The sequence below is a fragment of the Coloeus monedula genome, assembly GCF_965178545.1.
Source record: "Coloeus monedula genome assembly, chromosome: 8".
NCBI lineage: Eukaryota > Metazoa > Chordata > Aves > Passeriformes > Corvidae > Coloeus > Coloeus monedula.
This window is the reverse complement of record NC_138788.1, coordinates 15,861,712-15,882,560: the sequence shown is the minus strand read 5'-3', so window position 1 is coordinate 15,882,560 and position 20,849 is coordinate 15,861,712. Positions and strand designations below refer to the sequence as shown.

The 20,849-nt window shown below is 36.2% G+C and overlaps 1 protein-coding gene across 12 annotated transcripts in view; it reads right to left on the bottom strand.

The window, feature by feature from the left end:
- KCNMA1 (potassium calcium-activated channel subfamily M alpha 1) overlaps positions 1-20,849 on the bottom strand; it is a 439,539-nt gene that overhangs the window by 102,012 nt on the left and 316,678 nt on the right. For all 12 annotated transcript variants that reach the window (XM_082286462.1, XM_082286463.1, XM_082286461.1 and 9 more), the window contains 3 exons: positions 19,177-19,286; positions 16,735-16,803; positions 4,121-4,207 (listed from right to left, as the gene is read on the bottom strand). In XM_082286462.1, the coding sequence (XP_082142588.1) occupies positions 4,121-4,207; positions 16,735-16,803; positions 19,177-19,286 (266 nt within the window). The remainder of the gene's footprint in view (positions 1-4,120; positions 4,208-16,734; positions 16,804-19,176; positions 19,287-20,849) is intronic.

Sequence of the window (20,849 nt, the reverse complement as noted above, 5' to 3'; positions counted from 1 at the left end):
CAGAGTCCCACCAGGCACTAGAGGATCACTCGAGGATCTACACTGGGACTAGTGTTATTTAATACCTTCATTAATGGCAAAGGCAGAGGCATCAAGTGCACCCTCAGCAAATTTTCAGATGACACCAAGCTGAGTGGTGCTGTTACCACACCTGAAAGACAGGATATCATCCAGAGGGACCCGGACAAGCTCAAGAATTGGGTCCTTGGGAACCTCATGTGGTTAAACAAGACCCAAGTGCAGGGTCAGGGCAACCCCCAGTATCAATCCAGGGGGAAGAGCACATCAGTGCAGCCCTGCCGAGAAGGACTTGGGGGTGCTGGTGGATGAGAGGCTGGAGATGAGCCAGCAATGTGCACTCACAGCCCAGAAAGCCAAACGTGTCCTGGGCTGCATCCAAAGCCCCTTGGCCAGCAGGACAAGGGAGGAGACTCTGCCCTTCTGCTCCACTCTGGTGAGACCCCATCCTGCAGCACAGGAAGGACATGGACCTGTTGGAGTGAGTGCACAGGAGGGCCCTCAAGATGGTTAGAGAGATGGAGCACCTCCCCTACAAGGAAAGGCTGAGGGAATTGGTATTGTTCAGTCTGGAAAAGAGGAGGCTTCTGGGTGACCCAAGTGTGGCCTTCCAGTACCTGAAGGGAAGTTACAGGTAAGGTGGGGCAAGAGTATTTATGAGGGCATGTAACAACAGGACAAGGGGGAATGGGTTTACATTGAAAGAGAGTACATTTAGACTAGATATTAGGAAAAAGATCTTGTCTGTGAGGGTGGTGAGACACTGGAACGGGTTGCACAGGGAAGTTGTGGATGCCCCCTGCCAGCACAAGGAGAATTAAGGAAGTGAGAAAGGATAACCTTTTTATTTTAGATAAGATTTTTTAAAATTTCTCATTTAATAAATATGCATCAGACTGCCTATAGAAGAGTTCAATCATGACCACCAAGTCAACATGCCATGTGAGGCTGCCACAACACATTTCATGACAATCACCCAGCTGGACTCTAGCAGGACAGTCACAGTTTACCAGGATTCTTGCTGGCACAGCAAATTAAACATACTTTTTAACCTGATGAAAATCCCTGCACTTGTCCACATTCAGGATAGGTCAGCTCCCTGCCTATGTTCCCTAACCCCCTCTCATTGCATATTTCTCAATACAATTTGGCAGTAAGAGGAAAAGCCCCCACTTTGCAACCACCCATATATTCTGCTGACGGTACGGGATGGTTGGATTGGTACAACAGTTGGGAGGCCACTGAAACAAAACAATCTACAGTCCAAAATATGAAAAAAACCAAAATCCAAACCAATATTAATACACAGCCTCTGATTAAACACAGCCTTTGGCACTGCAGCCAGGACGACTGCTACTATTCCTTCTAGATTAACTATAGCATGGCCACCACAGGTAGAACTATACTGGTAGTTAAGTGACCCATCAGGAGAAAGACAGCAGGTCTAACACACAAAAGATGAATCACATCAATGCTTTATATCAGTTTAAATACAAATTTTAATTGCAGGGAGACCACACTGAATGCTATTAACATTTCTAAAATCAATACAGTATGAAGCTACCAATGGAAAATGTAAGTCCCTTATTTCTCTAAGAAACTTCCAGGAGGATTACTCTTTCAGGCTGTGAAACTGCCTTAGTATTTCCAAGATGCAAAATATGAAAGGAAAACGCCTTCTCTGAGCATGTATACTTTGCTGCAGAATGTTTCTGATCTTCAAGATATTCACATTCCACCAAAAAAAATATAAACTACCTCCAAGGAAATGAGAAGAAAATATTTTTCAAACTATGAGTTGATGTCAAGATGTAAGCCAGGAGGAGAAAACTGCCTCAAATTTTTACAATTTCTCCCCAGTCCAGCTGTAGAGCCCCTTTATTAAACAAGAATCAACTACCACAAATAGTTCCTCACAAAAACTTCATAACACAAACTGGATATTGGTCATTTCTAGAGATCATGTTTCTGAAGTTCACTGCAGGACAACTGTCCTAAAGGGTACCTTCAATCCTATGTCCAAATTAAAGAATAAATACCTGAAGTGATTGCTGTAATAAAATTCTTCTAGATAATTGGGGTGAATTAAGCGGATTTGAAGAAAGTGGATTTCTGATGCTAGTGGTAACATGCAAATGAATCAAGAATAATGAAGATGCAATTCACGTAGTTTGTATTACATTTAAACAGTCAAGATTTTATGTGAAGCTATTTAACTAGGCATAATTGTTGCTATTTACCTAGGTATAATTGCTTCTTATGGGAAACTATTCTACAAATGCAAAAGTGATTCTAACAGAAAGAGTAATTGAACATTGTATGTTTTATTTCATCGTGGGATACATAAATATGAATAGCTTAAGGGAGCTGAAATGTCTTCATTAACAAAACCAGAATAATTTAATTTGCATTTCAGGTATAAAACACCTTTAATTTTGCCTTATTAAAAAATCATTTTTTCCCTCCGAAAGACCTCAATTTTAGAACATATTTCTGACTCTGATTCATAGCTCAAAGGGTGAAATGAACATTTTTCATAATTGGCTTTGTTAGTTGAAACACATCTGATAACCATTTGCTTTGCACAGAGCAGCTAAGAAATGTGGCAAGGATATTTCTAAATGTGGCCGGATATTTCTAAACAAAGTCTTCTGCCAAAAGCCGAGCAGAATTGGAAATCTTGTTTCAAGCTCACTGTCAAATAAAACACGCTAGATGAATGATGTGAAAAATTTGTCTAAACTCCTTAATAACAGTCAATTTCTCCCTAACCATAGCAGTTAAAAATGCTATATGCCATTTTACTTGCAGTCAGAGAAAAAGTTCATTGGAGAGTGTAAAATGCTTATAAATGAAAGAAAACTAGCAGCTCAGTAAAGCAATGTGAAGACAGTTCTGTATATTCAACTGGAGAAAAGCAGTAGATTGGAAAGGAACTGTATGCTGCAAGGCAGAGTCCCTGGGGCAGTGCAGGATGCACACACTCCAGAGATGGTACCACAGATGTGAGAGGACAGGAGCACTGCTGCTCTGTTCTGTATGCTTCACCTAGCCAAAAACTATCTTAGCTCTTCCAACAAAAATAGAATTCAAGTTCTCTAATTTCACTGTTTTGGTGTTTTCACTTGCTTTAAGTATTCATGGCAAGTGTGCATTGGTTAGGTATTATTTCACTATATTTAATCCTAAAAGGTTGGAACTTAATAAAGGGTATCATTTGCATACTTTATCATTTTAAGTATAGGATTTAGTTAAAATACCAAACTCATGGAGAATATCAGTAAAAAGCTGATTGCATGACTCATAATGAAAATACAAATTATGGGGAAGCACTCAGCTACAAATATTCCTTTTCTTCTTCTTTTTTTTTTTTTTAATCACAGAGACATTGAATATTTTTCTTTGAAAAATTCTTTTATCACATTGCTCTTTTGTTCCTTTCAAGCATACTATAATCCTAACAAACAAGAGTACACACATTTGGTCCTCCACACAATATCATAAAACTCCTTTCCATTCTTCCCAAATCTAGTACAGCCAAGCACAATGAGCCTGTGAAGTTGTCTGCAATGGTTGAGATATAATGCACTTTTGTAGCCTTATTTATTATTATGAAGCCATAGAGTTTGTAGTTCCATTAAAGAAAAATTACAAGAATATAAATATTATTTTTCTAATGCAATTACGGAATGAACACAGTAGCTAACTTGCATCAAGAATTTGCTAAAGCCTATGTAGGTAAGAACTCCTCTAAACCTGAAACTAACAGAACTGTAATCCCTGTCCTCCTCTCTCATAGTAATTCCTCTGAGACAAAATAAGTATAGAGAAAACAAATAAAAATATTTCACATTTTCTAGGAGGACTCAAAAACCCAGCCTCTTTACTTCTCATATCTGCTGCAAATTTTGTTTCCTTGATATTTAGGACTGTAGTTAAGAAAACTTAATGCACATAAGTTGGTTCAAAAGTAACAACCCAATTCCCACTGAGAAATTTTAAACAGATCATAATGAAAATTAGGTGAAGCATTTACATGTAAAGAAAAAAACTGAAATTAAATATATTTGTTTATATTCAAGGATAAAAGTGCATTAATTACCTTTTTACTTCTTTGGCATCACTTGCAATGAAGAATCCTAAGGTACCTTCTTGAATCTTGACATGGTTTCCAGGATTGATTAATATACTGCTCAGTGAAACAAGAACAAAACCAATAAAACAATAAATTAATTTTAACTGACTCTTCCAAATTAGCTTTATTTGATTCTATTATAGGGGACCCACTAGTTAGGAAAGGCTGCAAGGAAATTTTAAGCCATTCTTCCTTGATATTTCCAATCAAATAAGGTTCACATGCTTTTTACAAAAAACTTTAGAGACAATCAAATGCCCCTGCCTATAATCACATCATATAAGTGCTTACATCTGTTTTCTTATCTTTTTGCTTTAAATATAGACTACACAAAAACCTCTCAGAAACATGATGTGTGAAGCTGAGCATTGCTGTTTTCTTGCTCTGTCATGCAAAGTGGTGAAAAATTCACAATACGGTGAAAAGGAAAGCAGCAACCACCACTCAATAACAACAAAAAATATCACTTATGAAACTAAACCTTTTGATGCAAATTTTTGCCAATTTCTAGTGAAATAGAAAGTTAATGGGACCCCTATCTGGACATGTAATGTTATAGTTTAAAATCATAAATACACACATACACTCAAGGGGAATGGTACAAGACAATCAGTCACGACAGCTGAAAAAACATAAAATGGATAGAAAATTTTTAAAACTCTGCTATGCAGCCATGAAAGAACAAAAATAACCCAACCACCATGACAGAAGAGCCTCAGCTACCTTTGACAAAGGAACTGGTATCAAGAAGTGAGGTACTCCATGTCTATGAAATATCTTCTTTATTTTCATAATAATTTAACTCTAGATTTTAGGTAAGGCACTTTGCAAAGTACCAAGCAAAATATGAATATACAAATAGAGATAAATATAAATATATTCTCCAATAAGTTTATATTAATGTGTAATATATCTTAGCTTTTGACTCTCTAAAACTTAATATAGCTTTTCAAAAGTTTTCTCTCCTTTGTCATTTATTAAAGTTTAGCTTTTCTAACTCAAAATGTAGTAATGGTATGCATATGCAATTTAGAGTAAATAAAGACTACCAGCAATTTAAACACTTGTCCATCTAGCAAAAATTGATTTTAGGGAAGTACATGTACACAAAAATAAATAAAGCACAATTCTGAACAGGCATATATTACTAAAATTTGAAGGTCCAAAGTCTTTCATGCTACTGTTAGGAGGGAAAATGGATCTCAGTACATCTCTTCTTCAATATGTTATTTATTCTTTACACATTAGGAATAAATTAGTATGACAACATAATGTATCTGAAAGATTAATAATGGGCACATTGTTTTGTGTAATTCCACATGCCCGCAAGGCCCTATGACAAGAATATGCAGGCACAAAATAAAGTGCTCATGAGTTCAGAAGTAAAAGGTTGGTCATAAAGTCATAATTCAGCCCCCATTAGGTAGATCTTACGATACAGTTCTTAATTTAATACCTACAACCTCCTTCCTTCCCACAATCTGAAACTTCATTCAGTGGTATTTTACTGCCACTACTTCAGGCATGACTTCATGTAATTTATCTCTCTTTAAAATCAGCATCTTATTTTTCCTGTGTGTTTTTCTGTCATGTTCGTCTCTACAGCACGCAAAAGATGCACAAACTTTTCATTTCTTTTACAGGACAGGAAGAACGAAGATACAGTATAATCTCATTTTACAGAGGAGAGATTAGGTTACTATGAGATATAGTATTTACTAATCTGGGATGCCTACAGGCGAACTTTTTCTAAGTGTTTAGCATTGCATAGGTCCATACACACTTTCTAGGGACTTCTGCTGTAAGAATGCTCAGCATTTCCAAAAGCCTAGCCTCTGATTCCCAAAATAATGAATATAGTTAATCAGAGGCCAGCTGCAGAAGACTTGGTTAAAATTATTATCTCCCTCTCACACAGATAGTCTGTGTCAGAGGCTGGAACAGAAATCAAATCTCAAAGAAAGCGTCTACCCAGATATCCTTCCCTTTCCTTCATTCACAGTTTCAAGCTTTGCAACAAAAAAATAAAAAAGGAGAGGAGAACTACAGAAATTGGAAGGTATCACCACAGAAAGCAGGCTCATCTCCACAGCACACTTTAGTAATATTTGCAAAAAATGAAATGTGATGGTACAAATAACATCTGTATTACACACACAGATACATGGGATGAAATAAAGTTACACAGCTAAACTAGTATCATCTATCATCAACTAGTATCATCTGGTATCATACCTAGTATTTATTTTCTGTAATTTCTAATGGAATAAAACAGGAGAAAAAAAAAGAAGAAAAAATCACATAATTTCTTCGTATGAAACCAATCACTCAGGTCAAAAACAGGTTGGAAAATTTAGCTTTCCTGCACAAGCTTTTGTCAATCGAACCCAAAAAGTACTTACTAGCACTTGCAGAGTGCTATACTGGCCATCTTAGTCTCTACCTTTCCTCCTCCCTGCCTGCTACTGTGTAGTAACCTGCCACTACAATGAAAATTTAGCTGCTAAACTCAAAAAATCTTCTATAGAGGCTAATCTCATGTATTTATTATACTGTTCCTTATAAAATATGTAAGGTCTTGTAGTATAGTTTGGTTGGCCGTTTTTCTTAGGTACAAATGGGTACTGCTCTGTCTGAAAAATACTTTTTATTTCTTTACTTGATTCTGAAGCCACTTAAGTGTTACAGCTTTTCAGTGAAAACAGATGAACACATTTCCTTACAGAGGCCCAGGCTGGCTTTTTCCTCAATACAATTCTTGGATATGGATAAACCATACCAAAGAGTAAAAACTCCTACCCAAACCTCAACAACCCAAACTCCGCAAACTGAGGTAACCACTAGATGTATAAATGTTCACTCCTCACAACAAAACTTAAAATTTAATAAAGTAATAAGCAAATCAAGCTGTTCTTTCAAGATGCATGGAACGCAGTCATAAATTAGAAGTAACTGGCTTCATTTAGGATGCAATGTATTGTGAGCATGATTTTGTATCTCAAGGTTTTCTGAGACACATTAAATCAATTCACATGGGTCGGTGTACAGACTTTATTTTTTTCATATCTTATACTTCATTCACATATACCTCTTTTCACAAATACAATGTATTTATAACCACAAAATATAGATGTGACAACAGTTAATGCAGTATGAACCCAGCAGGAAAATCTTCTGTTGGAAATGAAAATTAACTTGCCCCATCACTGCTACTGGCTAAGAGTTACAGCAGAAGTTCATAAAGCTTTGGGTTTATATACACACTGATATATAACCAGAGCAAAATCGTGAGCAATTTCTACTGAGTCTGTATGCATATATTAAATATACAGCTTATTAAAGCTGTAACTGAATTATTTCTTATGACACCTGTACTGTCATTAGCTGAAGTTATGCTTTGATAAGCACTCACTCTAATATATACAGCAAGGGAAAAGTTTTGAATTAAAATAGAATATGGGGAACAAATAGCATAGAGAAAAACAGAACAGTCTTCTGAGTATTTCAACAAAAATGCATCCATCAGTTATTTAGAGATGCATGTGTTTTTTTAATATGAAAATATGCATATATATATATATATATATCCCCATGGCTGAGAATATAAGTATGTGGCAAACTAAACAGGAGTTTTAAGAGAGACAGCTTCAGCTAATGTCTCATTTTTATATATCTCCAAGGCTACAAAAGAAAAGGGAAAAAGGACAGAAATTCATGAGGTTTAATAGCAATAAATATGGCTAATCCATTATATATGCATTCTGTGTCACACATAAGAAAAAATATTACTGAAAATAACGCTGATATTTCGAAACACATGTTTTTATCATAAAGCACAATTTGATTTTTTTTATCTCCTAAATCAGCTCATGAAACCAAGTAAGGAAGGCCAAGTACTTTAGAGGCTTGTAAGATCTTGATCAAACTTTGTAATTCTATAACATTTCTTGTTTAGGTTACCTCAGAAAGTAATCAAGTAATAGCAAGCTCAAAAACATTTAGTCATAATTTCTTTAACGATTCCAGTTCCAGAAATACATTCCTCAGGATAAAACCTTTCCTGACAGGGCTCACATGATTGCTTGCTCCTTCACACATGAATGTTTAGGACACATGGCAATTAAAGCCATGTAAATTAAATATGATTTAATGTGTTCAATGGGAATTTAACATACTTCACCACCATAAATTTAGGAGAAGCCAGTTCCATTACTTTTTGATAACATTACAATTAGGAAGCCACTTGTGGAATAGAATATGCAGCTTGGAAACCTGTGTTCTACACTTATCTGCAAAAGTTACCCCATTTGCTAAAGAAGATTCACTTGGTGACTAAATGCAGGACCATGCATCTAAGAGCAATGAAAATGTCCCACACTGAAAATGTGGAAATCAGCCTTGAATTCAGTTTTACTCTTCGGAATCACAGACTGAATCATAGAATAGTTTATGTTCAAAGGGACCTTTAAAAATCACCTAATTACAACCCTCACGTCATGGTCAGGGACACTTTTCACTAGAACAGATTGTTCAAAGCCTCATCCAATCTGACACTGAACACTTACAGCACAAGAAAGAATCAGGAGTATTATCTACACAGCCAAAAATGAGTTCCCAAACTGACAGAAATATAAGCAGGTGAAACACAAACAGAAATCAGTGCACATTTAAGATGGAAAGTTTAAAAAAAAAAATGAAAAATTCAAACAAGGTCACAGAAATTCTAGACGAATGTTTATGGTTTTCTTTACACAGATTGTTCAATGAAAAGTTAAGACAGGACATGATGAATTTTTCATATGTCGGTGGAGAATAGATATCCGCTCATGTTTCTCACTGCTTGTTAATTGTGATCAACTCACTTATTGGTTTATATCTTTCTGATGTTTTAAGTATATGTGCTACCTTCAAAAAAATACAGATACAGGAAAATATCTGTTCATCCACTCCTATCTACCTGAAACTACTCCAGAACATGAGTGCTGCTCAATACTTTTTGGTAGTGCACGGATGACTGACTGCACAGTACACCAATACTCTGACCTAGCTAATGCATACCATAATATATCTTCCTTTAAAGCACTAAAAGTAAGCTAAGGTTTTGATTACTGATTGCAGATCTTCTATGTTTTCTTGAACTTAGAGATATTTGATGGAGAGCCTAATAACTGGAGATTTTAACTGTAAGACAATTTGTGAACTGACACTTTGGGGTAGGACTAATTCCCTCCAGATATTTATTTTTTACTCATTTCTGCTGTTAGGTGTCTCCTGCTTTCAAGTATCACACATATTGCATTCAAATTATGCTTCTTGGGCTAAAACGCTATTAAAAAAGTTATAGAAACCTGATACCTTTTCATATTATTAGAATATTTAAAACATTACTTCTAATAATTTATCATACGAAAGATTTCAGTAGGAGATGAAAAATGTTTCCTGTAGTTTTCTAGAATATTCAGCTATCTTCTACATGAACTACATGGAAAAAGCAACCAATCAGTGTCAAGAGTCTGAACCACTATTACACAGTATGTGTTTACTGGTAGGCCACTTGCTAAGTAGCATGGCTCCACAATTTGCTTTGCATAGCTTGAAACTGAGCAGGCTCCCACTACTGCTGAAGTTGTGAATGAATGTAACTTTGAACTCTTAATCTAGACATAGTAGTACAGTGGCTGACTCTCAGAACTGTCAGCCTTCTCTGAGAAAAACAAAAGAGGGATCTTATTAATACGGAAGAGGTGTGGTGAAGGTCTTTAAACTGAGCTGACAAAGGCATGTGGAGGTGCCCAGAAAATACGCAAGGGTAACAACATTTTAGCAGCACTACAAGAACACTGAAAACTGAAAGCATAGATAAGGTCAACCAACAGCAACATGCACCAGAAGAGATCTTTTAAGGATTTCCCTTATCCATGTCTCTGTTACGTACTATTCCTGTTTGGTCATACTTTCATTGTTACATTTTAGACAGCACTAAAGGTGGGATTAATCTCATCCATTTTGGGATTGAATTCTAATGCATTCAAGAGCTGTCTCTCTCTTCCCTTGCAATTATGGACTAAGTCTGGATAACTAACAGGAGATTAGATGTTTAACATTTGATAAAGTTAGGTGTGATGAATCCCATTATCAGAGACCAATTGAACAGTTCCTTCCTGCATCAAGGAAACTTGTCTGATTTAGTAACCCTACTTCTTTTTTTGTTTGCTGTTTTCAGCTGTATGGCTACCCATGTGACTGCCATCACCCTATTCTAAAGAAAAAAAAAGACCAATTGTTGAATTAAATGAAACACGAACAGCAAAATTTTGACTAAACGCATAACAAAAGCTGTAACAATTCTGTTTTAAACCTTGTGGTAGATGTACTGTACCATTCCCCATGCAACTCAAACAGTAGCAATATCATCTAGTAATCAGGAGGATATAATATTGTTAAAGTACTATGAATACATTATCTAAAACAAAATTATGTGGTATTACTGACTATAGCTACCACACTTTTAAACAAAACCAGCTATTCGTCTTGATAGTTTCATGCTATGCCCAGATAAAAAGTACCACTATTAGCATTATGGCCTTTTAAAACATACCATGTCATTCATCCAACTATAGAAGTAGTTAAAGAGAACATTTTTTGTTTCAGGGTATGTTTTGAAGTGGAGTGCGACAGTAGGTGCACAAATCTCATAGTGGGAGTTGTGCACATACCAGTTTTCACACTAATTGTAACACGTAAGTATTGCTTCTTTCTTCTGGGCTCTATCACTGACATTAATTCATAATGCTCCATATTGCTCTACACAGCAAAATCTAGTAAGACACTAAAAAGAATACAAGGCAAAAGACACAGTGCACATTACATGCTACAGTATATTAAAGCTTAATTATTACAAGCATATAAAAGGTTGCTCCCAGGAGTTAAGTTTTTTACAACAGCACCTACTAAGTCATGGTCTACAGGATGTGCATGAGGTATTTTATTTGGGCATAGTCCAAACTAGCTCAACAGTGATGGTGAACTCGATACACTGGGAAACAATTAAATTATTCCTTCTGGTTCTAGAAGTGATTAATTATCAGTACAATGAGGCACAACAATATACTTTATTCTGGGAGCAAGCAACTTCACTTGGTACAACACTTCTTCATATTGCTCATCATGCCAGCATTAACATGCCTTCACCACAAGATAAGATATACTTAGAAGCAAGAAGCAAAGTAGAGGTGCAACAGCTGCAGATCCTTGGAGATGCTAAGTGTTGCAGTAACTTCTCTGCAGTTGGATCATATCAATAATGCCAAACTGACAGGAAGCCACCTCTCTTATCACACATCTACTCAGAAACTATAGGAAGACTAGAACTTAAATACATATAACATACAACATAGACAACAGAATAGACATGAAAAGTAAAGTTTGAAGAGTGTGATGAAGAAGGAAATTGACATGTCTGGACAATGAGAGCAGGTCTCCAGAACATCAATGACAGTCAGACAGACTGCTATAAGCAATTAGGAAAAAAAAAAGCTGTCAGGGGAAGAGAGATGAGGAGAGACAAGGATATGGAAGAACATGCCTTATTTTCTTCATCCAAACCAATAGCAGCATGATAGAATGTAGACTAGAAAGGACTCACAGCATGGTATACCAAAGAAAATGCAAAACATGCCATCTCAAAAAAAACCCCCAAAGCTGAGAAACAAATACACTCAGTAACATCTTCATAAATGAGTTAATAAATGTCATTAAAATGAGTGTGACATATAATACAAACTATCCATGGCACTTTCACTGGAACAGTACAATAGCTTTAATGAGTACTGTATTATGAATAACTGGACTCAAAACAGGACCAGAAGTGCGAAGGATCAGGGTATCTGGTTGTTGTTAATGGAAGATGAGACTGCAAGAGAACATGAACTACTGTATTGTAAGATGTGTTTTGAAGGAAGACTCTGGGGAAAGAAGGACATCAATGAAAGTGTGAATATGAAAACAATATGGCAGCACAAGGGCTGGTAAAGACGAAATATACATCGTCATGATACAGTCAAAATGAGGACAGGAGATATTAACAGCAAAATCTGCTTTTCAAATGCAACAATCTGATACACCAATGACTCCACAAAGGGGACAAAAAAGCCTAAAAAACGAATCCTGTTTTATTTTGTACTTCCTGCAAAGAAGTTAGTGCGTGAGTCACAAGAAACAGTGGAGAGACAAAATGCTGTTCTCTCTCTCCTCTTTGAGATTGGGGGCTCAAATATAAATATACACACAGATATATATATACACACACAGATAGATGAATATATATGTATATATGTGTGTGTATATACAGAGAAAGATAGACAAAGATGTTATCTTCCTGTGTTCTTGGCAAGGAATTAGTCCTGAAGTTAGAAGGAGTGAAGGTAGGATTGAGGTTGGAAGGAAAGGTAACGAAGAGGGCATACCGCTTTCGGCTTCTGCAAACGACAAGAAAAAAATTGCAAATCAAACACTTTGATAGGAAATCAATTGACACCAAAAGCAAAAGCAAAAAAACCCTTTATTTAAAAGTCTTCAAGGCTTAAAGGTTTTTCTGCTGAGAATGAGAACAAATATATGGATAGACAAAGAGAAAATTTTACAAGAGGAGTATAAATGGGGAGCAGGAGGGAAGAATCCTGGTTAGGCTTTCCTTCTTGCTTACTTATGAAGAAAAAAAAATACAGGGGAAGAAGGAAGGCAGAAATCTCTCTAAAAGGGATTTCAGACGAGGAGTTTGAATATCTGAATTTTGAACTGTTAGTTTTTCTTATATATTTAACATTGGGACATTTTCAGGTTCATGTTCTCCATGTTTCCTTTGCATTTTTCTACAAAAAAGCCAAAGTCTCTCTCCAAATGAGCTAAGAGCATTTTTTAAGCTATAGTATTTGGCTTGCATCAGGGAGACAAAAATTTAAGTGCTTCCTATTTTTAGTAAAGGGGTTATAACATTCCCAGAAATCAATCATAGATGAAGGAATGGCTAACTCATATTGTGAGCTGGAGTTACTAGAGTGCAAACTTTAGTAGCTGGTCAGAAGCACTCTAAATTGAGATTTGTAAACTCAGAGATTTCTTTGATAGCTGAGAAGTAATTTAAACATTATTAAATATATAAATGTAAAGGTTACAAAAATCTAATCATGGCTATTTTAATTAATCTTTAAGATACCTTGATGAGAAGCAGTTGCCTAAAAAAAATAAACGTACTCTAGATACTCTACCCATTATATGAAAACTAATATGCATTTATCATATTTATAACTATATTACTTATATTTAGGCTTGAATAGCTGCTTTTAAGCGTCCCGTAAAATCTTAATTGTTTATAATTACCTATCTAATACTGACAAAATTTGTTATCAAGGTGTGCTTTCTGTTTTGTGTAGCTTTATTAGTACTCAGGAAAAAAGAAGCAAAAAACCATCTGCAGGCAGGAAGCTCAGCTGCTGCTAACTTGTACAGCAATATTAACTTGGAGAGAATTCTGATAATTTATAATTACTATTGATTTCAAACTCCTTACAGCAGAGTTAACAGAATTTGGCTGTAAATCAGAAAGGTTTAGAAAACTAGAATCTAGGTGACTGCCTGGAGAAAAAAAAAAAAAAATGTGCAGAGGTAAATTAGTATTGATGCCATTCTACATCTAATGGCAATATTAGCAGTCAAATAAAAGCCTGCCATTGAATGGGATGGGACTAGTATTTATCCTTGAGACTGAGTTGAAGATTTGAAGAGGGGATTAGGAAATTTAGAATGCCCTTACATGACTACTGTTGAGAGCTGCACACACTCCTGAATCTTTTTCACTGCTTTAGCTCTGAGTGCAAAGTGATGAAGGCAGATGAAACTAATCTTAAGAGGGAACTCCCTGTGTAAGTAAAAAATCTGATATATAATTTAATGATACAGACATTTTATTATGACTAATAACATGTTGGGAGTAAGATCTTCTCATCTTTTAAGTAGAAAGAATGCTTTGAAAATTTCCTCTGCTTCTGAAAATACTGTTCCTAGACCTGTCTCAGCTATGGTAGGAAGTATTAGCTCTTAATAAAAGGGTGCTGCCTAGATAATGTTCTAAATTTTTTGTTTTATTTCCTATTGTTTCTCTAAATTTTAAATGATATAAAACTTCTCAATAGTTTTACAAAATATGAATGCAAAGTGTAATTATAAAATAATTAAGCATGTATCTACTTTTAGTCACTCCCATAAAGTCTGAAAGCTTAAAAGAATATGCATAGTCAGTTCCCACTTCACCTTCATGAAGAATTACCAGGAAGAAATTTAGATATGAGCGTAATAAAATATTTCCAGTGTCAGCATCAACAAACATAATTGACAAATGACAAATTTACATGGTTCAAAAAGAGTGTGTGCTTCTAAACTATGTTATTCTAACTTTAATTCCCCATCTTTTCATTTAATAAGATGCATGGAGATGCAAGTATACTTAGGAGGTGAGAAACTGAAGTTTTGCTGCATTACCTTTCTGGTTGGACTAAAGGATCAGAAAACCACAAATATGTAGTTAACATATTTGGGTTTAAGAGAACAAAAACAAGTAGAACAGTAAAGATATGCTGCAGGTAGCTCTGTGATTGATCCAACAGTGACTATAAAATTATCATTTTATATCATATTAAAATCAGCAGATATTACTGTGGATCAGGGTTATAAGAAAATGTGACTATCTACCTTATATGCCCTCCTCTTGTTACATACATATTCACCAAATCCAGCTGTTAATATCCCTTTGTTAGTATTGCTTCCTGCAATTTTAGGCTCCTTTTTTTTCCCCTACTAAATTAATTGATTGTAAACTGTTACCTACATGGCTTTAAGTAAGAAGTACATGATTGTATCACACTGTGTTACTTTTTGTGGGGTCCTTTGCACCACCTTTTGATAAGAACTCAATCCAACTCCCACTGAAGTTAATGCAAAGAATGATATGGAAGCCAAGAACAATCTGTTATTACTGCAAAAGACTGCAATATTAGCTCTTAAGTAAGTAAATGACAACTGAAGTAATGGCACCATAAAGTTGGCCAATAATTGTTAGGAGAAAAACAGAAACCAAATATTTCTTAATATTGAAGACACAAAACCTGGTAAATTGTTCCACTGCTGTTACTATCATATTTTTCCTTTTTCTAGCAAGAGATTAAGTTGTTCAGAGACAGAAGAATAGATTGTTTGCTTTACATTAGCTAATGCAGAATGAGGTCATTCAATGGAAAAGTATTTTAAGAGTCCAAAGGAGCTGAATACAGCATAAAAATCTGATATTAAAAAAATAACGATTTCTTAATCAGCACAGTGTGAACAAAAATGATACCAATAGTACCTACACCGCTTCACATTTCATTTTATAACACAGGGAAGAATCCAGCAAAATCAAATATAGGGCATGGAAATACTCATAAATAGTTGTAACACTGCTTTTTCCATGTTAAATGTCTAGCACAGGTTTTATAGATTCTTTTAATAAAGAGAAATTATGAAACTTAATAATAAGTATAAAACTTTCAAAACCCCAGAAACTGCAGAATGAGTTCAATTGACAGAATTAGTTCTCCTGTGAGAAGAAGCAATTGCCCTCAAAAGTGTCCTTTAGCCACTAAAAGGTAATTAGTAGCCACAAAGAAGTTGAACTAGTATGTATCACTCCAGGTTTACTACAGCAGTACACAAGATAATTTTGAAAGAGGAAAATCAAATTCCTCTCAAAGTCATTATTGTCATATTTTTATTATGTGACCCTCCACATGTGGCAGAGAACATTTATAAATTTTTGTTAAAAATGAATATCGTTTAAAGCACTGACGGACAAGTTGATGGAAGATTGACTCCAATATTCAATCAGGTTTCTATGAACTTTTGTACAAAAAAAATGCAAGAAACACTTCTTTTCCCATCTGCGAATCTTTATTAAATAATGATATTTTTTTCTTTTTGATTAAGAAAGTAGCCAGCCAACTGGTAATTTCAAGGCTAAATTAACTTTTTCCAGTTTCATTATGTTATTCATGTAAGTTTTGTCAGAACAGATACCATTTAAATATTATGTTTACCCTATATTTTTTTATCCTGTATCCTATCTAAATTGGTTCTCCCAAACTAATTTAAATTAAATTTGTATTTTGAGAATACACATAGCCATAATGAATTTTGATATTGCATCTGATTTCCACTTTTCTGGTTTCAGTAGAGTAAGCTGGACCTTTGATTAAAAGAGATACACTACAGAAAAAAATATTGTAAGCTTTTCCATAAGTAGAATCACTTCTGGAGATGGGACATAAGTACTACTGCACCTTCTACTAAACTTTCTGACTTGGATTAATTTCAGGGAGGAAGAGGGCAGAAACAAGTGCCTTTCAGTACTACATGAAATGCTGCAATGCAATGGCATGCTAAATATATTCTGAAATGTTTCAAAGAATAGCTATGTTCATTCTGAAAAAAAAGCAGGCAAAATTCTTGACAGTGCATTCCAGAACTTCCACAGTTGGAGGCATTGGACGTACCTGCTTTCGCGTTTTTCCGACTTGTACTCTATGGCTATCATTAACAGCTTCAGTTTCGCAAACACCAGTCTGCAGGAAGAGAAGAGGCCAAGAGTCAGTCCCTTTTCACAACCAACATCACACATGTACAGGTGGCTGTTCCCACTGGTCGGCCAAGTGTCAATCTAGAGATGCGCTGGTAAATTTTGGGGTAGAGAATGGTAGGCCTGGAACCTAAGGTAAGGTTAGCCTTACGTTACTAAATATTACAAGACTCAGCACTAGTGCGGGACAGTTTGGTTCGTTTATCTTCAATCAACATCATCCACAGCTGGTCCAGCAATACCCAAGGGCACAGAATGTTAGGAATTACATTCACATATTGAAAATATATTGGTTGGAATATGTTTACACAGTACACACACGGAGTTATAAATAGAACTGGCAGACTGATATTAACTTCTGTTTCCATCTAATTCTTCCCCCTAGTGTTGACATCAAAAGCTTGAAATTCTTCAGCAATATTGAGTTTCCCATCCTCACTGTCTCAGCATGCTCTTTGTTATCCAGACTGTCTGGCAGCCTATTTACAAAAGAATCACATTCCTAGACTTGCATTTATGACAAATAACCTGAGGAAGCAGAACATTTCATTTAATTTCAGACTTTTAAAATGTCATTGACTGCATGAATTTAAAAGCTACACTACAAAATCCATTCTCAAAGTCTGTATATTTTACGGGTAGCTGAATACACTAAGCTTATCCGCTGCTTCAATTTCCCCTTCACAAACCAATGCAATAGACTTTTTGCTGTCATTGCTTCTTCTGGAAATTAAGCAGTCAATTCTTACAGTAATGAAAATACCTATGCACCAAACTCATTAATAAGTAACACTACATTTACTTTTCAATGTGCTCTTAATAGAGCTATTAGTATGCCGGAAATTTTGAGATAAAACTTTTTGTTTTACTTAAACTAGCAAACAGTTTGCTAATGTTTCAGATACCCAAATGCTTGAGGAGAGCTCCAAAGTTTAGAAATCTTTCTAAATCTCAATAAGCATCCTTTCTTTATTGATTATCTCCATTCTACCAGCACAGATAAATGAATGCCAGCTTCATGTCAAATACAGTCTCAGTCAAATCTTCCTACAAACTCATATAGAAACTTGACACATTTGGAAATTGTTTGGCATGGAGATTTAATTTTCATGACTGTACCTAGTGCTAACAGTACGAACTACAATTCATTCTGAATATACATTTCTGAAATATGAGATTTCCCATTTCAAGAAATCCACATAAATTTTTGTAGCCATAGGAAAAACTTTTCCCCTCAGTAAACTTGGCACAGTTTGGCTGACACAGTAGAAGGATGGAGTGAGAACCCCTTAATTTTACCAGGAAATTGAACACTGGGCTCTGTCACAGCTACATCCCAGACAATTTCTAAATGGATAATATTTGTCTAACAGTTGTTTTCCCCTCCTTCTGATGCCATGTTTATGCTCCTGTAAAAATTGGGAAAGGTGCGAGAAGTTAGGAGTAAAAGCATACTCATCCTCCTTTATATAAGAAGATGGTATTCTACTTCTTCATCTATTTCCTCCTGTAAGAATGGAGTCTACAGAAGTTTTTCTACATTCACTAGTTTGACACCAAGCTCATCAAAGTAGGGTCTGTTTCTTTTTAAGCATTTCCATAGCCCCTAGCAAAAGTTGTCCACAGCCCTTGTGGTGACCTTCCAGTATGACTGGAATGAAGAGCAATGCCAACCAATGAGGAAATACGAGAGTGCCAAACTAACCTGATTATGTGGCCAAAGTATTCATCAAACAAACCTTATGCATACAAATCTCTCATACACTGACCCATTCTGGGATAAATATAGGCATTTTTCAGTCTCCAGAAATGAAGTTATTGCATGGCTTCTGCTATGGTTATGTACTCTATGCTTCTTTCAACTGAATTGACATATCTTCTCTGACGTATTTCACTTGTTGCAAGTGGTTTGTAACCACTTCCACAGAGCTCTGGGTGCCACACTGCTTATATGACTCCATGACATCTGTTGAATTAATGGTTTCCTTGGAATGGAACACAAGCCAAGATGCTGATACTGACCACCACTATTCAAAGAATAGGAATCATTAGAAAAAATAACAGGATACAGCTTTTGAGTAAATAACTCAATTTAAAGAGATTGATGATGAGTTTGTTCAATACCAAAAACATTTATGCTTTTATTTACAATCACTTAATTACAAATCTCTACTGAAACCAGGCATTACAGTGTTTCAGATACTTCCATGCAGTGATTGCTTTAATGTTTATTTTATTAGACACCATCCGATATAGCAATATTAGGACTTTAGCAGAGTGAAAAGGTCTCCTGCTAAAAAATTAGATTTCTCTTGCAAGAAGGGAACTACTTCTGTATATTAAATGTATTTCTACTTACTCACAAACTGCAGGGAAGGACAAACCAACAAAGGCACTAGACAGATATTCCGTATACATTTCATTTGCAACTCCTTCCAGGTAGTATTTCTGCCACGTATCCTCCTCAATCTAAAACCAAAGAAACAGATGCAGAGTTCTGAGTAAAAGTGACAGCCTTCTTTAAAATGTACAAACAACTGCTTAAATATGATTCAGATTTTATCACATAAGTCAGTACACTGTTATGGCAATTAACATCGCTTATTTTTAAGGGGCTTTCTAGAATGCTGAAAAAAAACCCCAAAACCGAATCCCTGTAGTCAGTAAATCAAGTATCCTATGCAAAAATCATACACTGAATTCTCGTCAAGCACATTGAGCATGCGGTGAAAGCAGGTTCATAGAGAGCATGAGGAAAAAAGTTTCGTGATTTCCTCTTTTTTAAAACAGCAGAATCACAGAATGTAAAGGCTTGGAAGGGACCCTAAAGATCACCTAATCCCAAACCTCCCCACCAGGGGAAGGACACCTCCCACTAGCCCAGGCTGCTTAAGGCCTTATCCAATTTGGCCTTGAACACTGCCTGAACTGGGGCATCCACAACCTCCCTGGGCAACCTGTCTCAGTGTTTAACCACTCTCACAGTAAAGAATTTCTTCCTAATATCTAGCCTAAATTTCTTTCAGTTCTTACCTACTACTTGTTGTCCTATCACTACAGTTCATAAAAAGAATCCCTCTCTGGTTTCCCTGTAGCCCCCTTCAGATACTGGAAGATTGCTACGAGGTCTCCACACAACCTTCTCTTCAGGCTGAACAGCCCCAGCTTTCTCAGCCTTTGTTGGGGAGGCATCGCCAGCTGGGCAAGGGATGGGACTGTCCTGCTCTGCTCTGGGGCGACCTCACTCAAGTCCTGGGGGAAGTCTGCAGCACCACAATATAAAAAAAGACTTTAAAGTGTTAGAGAGCATCCAGAGGAGGACAATGAAGGTGGTGAAGGGTCTTGAGGAGAAGCCGTATGAGGAGCGGATGAGACCACTTGGCCTGCTCATCCTGCAGGAGACTGAGGGGAGATCCCATTGCAGCTACAGCTTCCTCGTGAGGGGAAGAGGAGGGACAGGCACTGATCTCTGCTGACAGGACCCAAGGAAATGGCCTGAAGCTGAGCCAGGGAGGTTTAGGTTGGATACCAGGAAAAGCTTCTTCACCCAGAGGGTGGTTGGGCACTGGAACAGCTCCCCAGGGAAGTGGTCACAGCACCAGCCTGGCAGAGCTCAAGCAGTGTTTGGACAATGCTCTCAGGCACAGGGTGTGACTCTTGGGGTGTCCTGTGCAGAGCCAGGAGTTGGACTCAATGATCCTTGTAGGTCCCTTCAAACTCAAGATATTCTGTGAGTCTATGATTTTCTTGGATCAAAAAATTTCAAGTTTTCAAATTTCAGTATTCCAGAGCTATTTTGACAGGACTTTCTATAGTATTTTAGATAAGTTTGCATTTTTATCCTACAGGCTGAGTATTAATTTGGGATTCATCAATCTTTTACTCATGTTAAACTTGTCAAAAGGCACTCTTTCAAAAAAATGCTCTAAAGAACAGGAAGATTGGAAACTTGTTAAGAAACCTGGTGAAATGTAAGTTAAAATGATTTTTTTCCTCTTTTTTTGTTTTCTTTGGGGTGTTTTGTGCGGTTTA